Source organism: Phragmites australis, chromosome 6, assembly GCF_958298935.1.
Source record: "Phragmites australis chromosome 6, lpPhrAust1.1, whole genome shotgun sequence".
NCBI lineage: Eukaryota > Viridiplantae > Streptophyta > Magnoliopsida > Poales > Poaceae > Phragmites > Phragmites australis.
The window spans coordinates 18,293,774-18,300,357 of record NC_084926.1 but is presented as its reverse complement, the minus strand read 5'-3'; the positions used below and the strand labels follow the sequence as shown (position 1 = coordinate 18,300,357).

Below are 6,584 nucleotides of genomic sequence, written 5' to 3'. Positions count from 1 at the left end.
TGAGATGAAGTGAGTTCTTATATAAATGTGTTTGTCGATATGAATTTTGATACGTTATTGTTGTTTGCAAAGAGAAGAGGACTGCCAAATCCTGACTATGCTCCAAGATGCAGCCAGAAATAATACAATCATATAAGGTAAAATACACATAAGTGACGAGTAACTTTGTTACCAACACTTATGTGTTCCTATAAATAACATGTAACTTATTAACTCGTCCCTTATGTATAATATAAGTGATGGATAACTAGGTTATCCATCACTTATGTCTTCTCCCCAGCACATGGGTGAAAGACATAAGTGACGGGTAAGAAGGTTACCCATTACTTATGTCTTGCTCCTAAGCACATGGAAAACGTTCATAAGTGACGGGTCACAGTTACGACCCATCACATATGATCTCATTGGTGATAGGTCCTTATCCGTCACTAATGACTAGTCATCAGTGACGCATTCAGGGTGACCCGACACCCATGTCCGTTATGACCCGTCACACTTAGCCTTTATTCACGTAGTGAAAGTTAGTCGTCTATAGCAACATTTTGAGGAGAATCAAGATGGTGACCAATTTGTGAGGGGATGGAATAATTCTCGTATAGTACCTCAATGTAAAGATAGTGCGACGGAGGCAACCTCCGTGGTAGACAACGGTAGAGACGCCGTGGCGTAGCCTCTCAAAAAGCCGACGTTGTAGACAAAATGCGGGATACGGCGCACATTCTAAAGAAACCTGGCGAAGTGCCAGAGGCGACCTCGGGAGAAACTTGACAGTGAATATATGAAAGGAAAATATTGAATGTCTATGTATGGAAGGTAAATATGAGAGATTGAATGTATTTTTGGAATGGATGGAAGACAAATTTTGAACGTCCAGATATGGAAGGCAAATAGATGATTGAATGTATTTTTGAAGTAAGAACGGGGTTCAACTTTGCATGGTAACCATTTGATCAACTCAGTGGACGGTAAAGATTGATCGTATCTACCATAACTCGTATATTTTATAGTAGTATAGATACCGATGAATAATGCACCAGGAAATGCATGGGAGCTTAATTACGCCTTGTTTAGTACCTAAAAGATCTCCCCGACTTCTAGAGAAATTAAATGTTTTCTGCAAAATTTTAGTAAATTCCTATGTTCCAAAAAGACCCAAATCAACTGTACGTGAGCTTAAAATGGCACGCTAAAATTATGTCTTCCTTCCGAGAAAAGGATGACAAACACTACTACTAATGTCTAGTGTTGATATGCCGAAATCTCTCCTGGTTCCTTTTTGCATTAATAGTATATGATTTAGGAGTAAGGAGTACCACTACAAATTAAAAGACACAGTTTTCTGGAAAGAAAAAGGAAAAAAGAACTTTACCAAGCAAGCAGCAAATGGAATCTCTAGCTCTGATGCAACCTGGCGCGCGCAGGCATCCCATCCCACATATTTCTCCTCTTCCTGCAGCAATGCCTACCAGATTTGGCAAGAAACTGCTTGCTCTGCACACAAAATCAGAGATTGGTTTTGTAATTTTCCTTTTTTGGGGACCTCCATGCAAATTGGCTGGGACAACAGATCATTCTGTATCATTCTAGTAGGTGTTTGTACCTGTACGAGTCTATGTACGTATTCCTTATCTCTTAATACAGGTATGCTTGATAAAAAAAATCAGAGATGGTGGATGCACAAAGTCATTTGCACCAATGATAGATTAAGGCATAGAGGACACTCCAAATATTTCTAGACCAGGATCAAAATCAGAGGAGGATCAGCTTGCTCACTTTGATGCATATGCATATGGATTATCAAAATTAGCACTGAGTTTTTAGTCCTAGTTTTGTTCTTTGGAGGCATTCATGAGCATGGCTGAATGGAGTGATGGCTCTGCATACAGCTGAGTTGATAACACAAATGCATGCAGATGCAAAGCACAAGAAACAAACAAACAATCTAGTTACAGATACTGTGTAGTTAGCTTGTACTACACTACTAGTCCTAGGTGCTGCCACCTTAATGAGCTAGCCAGCCACAGTGTTGTAGACAGGGAGGAGAGAGGAGAGAGACGGAGGGAAAGCTGATGTCGCTTTGTTTATCTGCTTTGTCAGCACATGCATACCCACTTTTTCACACCGCAAAATCCACTTTGGACGAAAGAAAACACACCTCCCTCACTTTAAAAATAAAACAACTGAGCTCTCCTCAACAAGAAAAGCACAAAGCCGAACACCACAGAATCCATGCAGACTTCACCTCCATCAGTATTCAATACCTCATATATCAGATAATAGAAATCTATAAATGTAGATCAGCTTTTGTAACTTGTATCATGAATTATTATAATATAAATTTATCTCTCATAATTTTTTACATCCACGTTAAATCCGTATCTGTCGTATCCAAATTTCCTAACACACACCCAGCAAAACAGATGAACACACCCAACACCATATAAAGCAGCAGGAGCTCTCCTCCTGACGCCCCACTGGTATCCATCATCTATCTACTCATAGTTTCAACACATCCATCCATCCTCTTTGATTTCTCTTAAGCTTATTAATCAAGCAAGATAAAAACGCTAGCTAATTATCTTCACGCCCACCTCTACTGGTGCGAGTGGTCCAACAAGCTTGGTTGATCGACGCAGAGATTCGTTAGAGGATGAGAGCTGGGGGCTACACCATGCATCAGGCGCTGACGCCGGAGGCGGCGGCGGTGGTGAAGCAGGCTGTGAGCCTGGCGCGGCGGCGCGGGAACGCGCAGGTGACGCCGCTTCACGTGGCGAGCGCCATGCTGCAGCAGCAGCAGCAGGCGGCCGCCGCGCCGACGTCGGGGCTGCTGCGCGCCTCGTGCCTCCGGTCGCACTCGCACCCGCTGCAGTGCAAGGCCCTGGAGCTCTGCTTCAACGTCGCGCTCAACCGCCTGCCGGCCTCCTCCGCCTCGCCGCTCCTCGGCGGGCACAGCCACGTCTACTACCCGCCGTACCTCTCCAACGCGCTCGTCGCTGCCTTCAAGCGCGCGCAGGCGTACCAGCGACGGGGCTCCGTCGACACGCAGCAGCAGCCGGTGCTCGCCGTCAAGATCGAGCTCGAGCAGCTCGTCATCTCCATCCTCGACGACCCCAGCGTCAGCCGCGTCATGCGCGAGGCCGGCTTCTCCAGCACACAGGTCAAGGCCAACGTCGAGAACTCCGTCTCTTCCATTGAAGCAAACAACTCTGCTTGCACCACCGCCGCTGCCACCGCACCCCAAAACCCTAACCCTAGTGCAGCTCCAGACGAAGAAACCAAGCCTATTAAGCTACTACTACCTCTCGATCAAGTGCACGACGAGGACGTCGCGGCCATCCTGGACGGCATGGCCACCCGGAGGAAGAGGCGTGTCATGGTCGTCGCCGAGTGCGCGGCCACGGCCGAGGCGGTGAGGTGGGCGGCGGTAGAGAAGATCAAGCGCGGCGAGGCCCTGCGCGGTGCGCAGGTGGTCAGCCTCAGCCTATTCAGGTTCCGCGACCTGCCGAGGGACGGGGCGGAGTGGCGGCTCGCGGAGCTCCGGTGCGCGGTCAAGGCCTCCGGCGGCAGGGCGGGCGGCGTGGTGCTGGTTGTGGAGGACCTCGGGTGGGCGGCCGAGTTCTGGGCCCGGCGCGCCGAGGAGGGGAGGGGGAGGTGGCCGTCAAGCTGCAGCTACTACTGCGCCGTGGAGCACGCCGTCGCGGAGGTGCGCGCCCTGGCGTGCCTCAACGGCGACGGCGTCTGGCTAGTGGGCCACGGGACGTACCAGAGCTACATGAAGTGCAGAGCCGGGAACCCCTCGCTAGAGATCCTCTGGGAGCTCCAGACGCTTGCCGTCCCCGCCGGCAGCCTCGCCTTGAGCCTCAACTGCGCCGAAGACAGGTAATTAGTCATCACTATATCCAATTATGCATTGATCAATTCGAAACTCAGTTTCAATTTTACATTCTAGTACTTGTTCGCATCAAAAACTGATCAGCTTGGATTGAGATGCAATGAGTTATCATTCGACGTGTGCTTTGATCTAGTAGCCTAATACAGTTAATCCCGAGTGTAAGGTTGCATTTTTTCCATGCTTTTCAGACAAAATCAACTTCGCATTCTCTCTACAATTTGGATCTTTATTTCCTCCGCCATTTCGTCGTCTTCTCTTATTTCATTGAAACAATGTGAGGTTACATGGATTGGTCCCAAGAAATTAGCTAGTACAGTTAGCATATGCTATAGTACTCGGCCAAGAGCATATATGTGCAGACGTGTTGATCAATCAGTGGGGTAGGGGTACATGTCAGATGAATCTTATTACCGGGTCTCTGTCTTGGCAGTGCAATGGCGGTCAATCACCGGTCGATCAGGGCAAAGTGCGACGACGGAAGCGGGAACGGATCAGTGTCGCGGTGCCTGTCGCTTTTGGACGCTGGTGGCTCCGGCCAGCTGACGGCCGTCTCAACCTGTTACGGCGACTGCTCTACCACAAATTGCGACGCCGCGAAGGCGTTGGCACGATCAGTCGTGCCGTTGTCCAGCATTCCTCCTTGGCTTCAGCATTGCCGCGATCAGGTAAACATATATGCATAACATTGCCATTGCACAAATTAATAAGCTCAACATTTCTAAATTTGCATTTGACTTTATGATTGGTTCATATACTAACTATTTAGGTTTTGCTGCACTGTGCTTAATGCAGGAGCCATCCCATTGCGAGAAATGGAGCTCAACATGCGGCGGCTCGCCGTCAAACAGGACGACTCTGAACTTCTCCACGGTGGTGTCGCCGTCCACCTCCGTCTCCTCCTACGAGCAGCACTACCACCTGCACCAGCCGTACCAGCCATGGCTTGCCGCCGACGCCTACGAGGCCAAGCACCCGTGGAAGGCCAGGTGCGGCGGGCAGATCCACGCCGTCGACGACGAGAACGTCAAGTTTGTAAGCGCGATAAAGGTCAAGTCCCACGACTCGAGCGCGTCCAATGGCTCGGTGGAGGTGGAGTGCCGCTCCCGGTTCAAGGAGCTCAGCACCGAAAACCACAAGGTCCTCTGCTCCGCGCTGGAGAAGAAGGTGCCATGGCAGGCGGAGATCGTGCCCGAGATCGCGAGCACGGTCCTCCGGTGCCGGTCGGGCATGTCGAGGAGGCGCGAGACCGACACCACGAGGCTGGCGAGCGCGAAGGAGGACACGTGGATGTTCTTCCTTGGAGGCGACGCCGACGGCAAGGTGAGGGTGGCCAGGGAGCTGGCGAGCCTCATCTTCGGTTCGCGCAAGAGCTTCGTATCCTTCGGCGCCACTGCGGCATCGCCGGCACGGTCGGACTCCAACGAGCAGCAGCACCGGACCAAGCGGCCGCAGTTGTCGATGGAGGCGAGCAACCACGGCTGCCTCGAGAGGCTCTATGAGGCCGTGCGCGACAACCCGCACCGCGTCATCCTGGTGGAGGACGTCGAACAGGCCGACCGGCGGTGCCAGATGGGCATCAAGGAGGCAGTCGAGATCGGAGTGGTCCGGAGCCATGGAGGCGACGAGGCCGCCCTCGGCGATGCCATCGTCGTCCTGAGCTGCGAGAGCTTCGACTCGAGGTCGAGAAATTCCTCGCCGCCGCCAGCCAAGAAGGCAAAGACAGAAGGCGAGGAGGAGCCCAGAGACGAAGAAGGTACAGGTAATCACCACAAGGAAGCCATCGCCGCCGAGGCGCCGGTATCGTCTTGCTTTGATCTAAACATGAGCGTCGAGGACGGCCACGTGGAGGAGAGTTGCTTTACAGATGCCGGCCTGCTCAAAGCAGTGGATCGGGCGTTCTTCTTCAGACGACCCGATGAGATTTGTGATTAGTTAGTGATCAAATCAACAATTCGTGTGAAATGACTCGTATTTAACTGTTATTCTCTCTCTTATTCTTCTCTGTATTGTTGTTTAGTTCTTCACTTTCCTTTTTGTTTGGGAAAGATCGTTGTATTGGCAGAATGGAGCGGTAACGCCCTGGCTATATATCTTGGATTGAGCATCATATCTGCTGGAGTGGAAACTAATGAAGCAAATGTAAAATTTCTTGGTGATGACAAATATTTTCATTGTTAATCAACAGATACTAAAAAACCATTTCGAATCTTTGAGAGCATTTAGATTCATAGTTCCTAGCCAAATCGATCCATATGTCAATGAGACGTCCAGCGGGCATGGTTGAAACTTGAAATCATGAAATTTTACGTGTACCGGTACCAGCGTTAATGTAAATAAATCTCCAAAAATCAGTAGTTGTCATCATTCTTATGGACAGGAGAGTGGCGTCCTCTTTACTCAAACCTTATATAGAGATTGATTTTCGAATAAATTAACTCTTCAACTTTACAGTGGTTGGTTTCACAATCAGTGACTCAGTACAAGTCAGTTCCATTTATTACAGTACACTGTTGTGACAGGGAGCATAAATATTGACATGCCAACATAACTAATTTAGCTATATCTGCCTTTTAAAATTGTCACTTTTTTTAAAAAAAATGTATACTTGTTCTCAACCGAGTTGCTGCAATATTATCAGAGCGATATGTGAAGGAAGAAGTGTACTTCATTATTCCATGCATCCAAAGAAAGG

At 49.4% G+C, this 6,584-nt stretch overlaps 1 protein-coding gene across 1 annotated transcript; it reads left to right on the top strand.

Annotated features, from left to right (window-relative positions):
• Positions 1-2,195: 2,195 nt before the first annotated feature.
• On the top strand, positions 2,196-5,980 carry LOC133920520 (protein SMAX1-LIKE 3-like). The gene is made up of 3 exons (XM_062365134.1): positions 2,196-3,879; positions 4,323-4,557; positions 4,685-5,980. Exons 1-3 carry the CDS (start codon positions 2,651-2,653, stop codon positions 5,822-5,824), a joined length of 2,604 nt encoding a protein of 867 aa, XP_062221118.1. The 5' UTR covers positions 2,196-2,650; the 3' UTR covers positions 5,825-5,980.
• Positions 5,981-6,584: the final 604 nt, after the last annotated feature.

What these genes read in the sequence shown, in the direction of transcription:
- LOC133920520 (XM_062365134.1), top strand. Translation starts at nt 2,651, where the DNA reads ATGAGAGCTGGGGGCTACACCATGCATCAGGCGCTGACGCCGGAGGCG. An exon ending in CTCAACTGCGCCGAAGACAG is followed by an intron (nt 3,880 to 4,322) that starts GTAATTAGTCAT and finishes CTGTCTTGGCAG; the next exon opens with TGCAATGGCGGTCAATCACC. An exon ending in TTCAGCATTGCCGCGATCAG is followed by an intron (nt 4,558 to 4,684) that starts GTAAACATATAT and finishes TGCTTAATGCAG; the next exon opens with GAGCCATCCCATTGCGAGAA.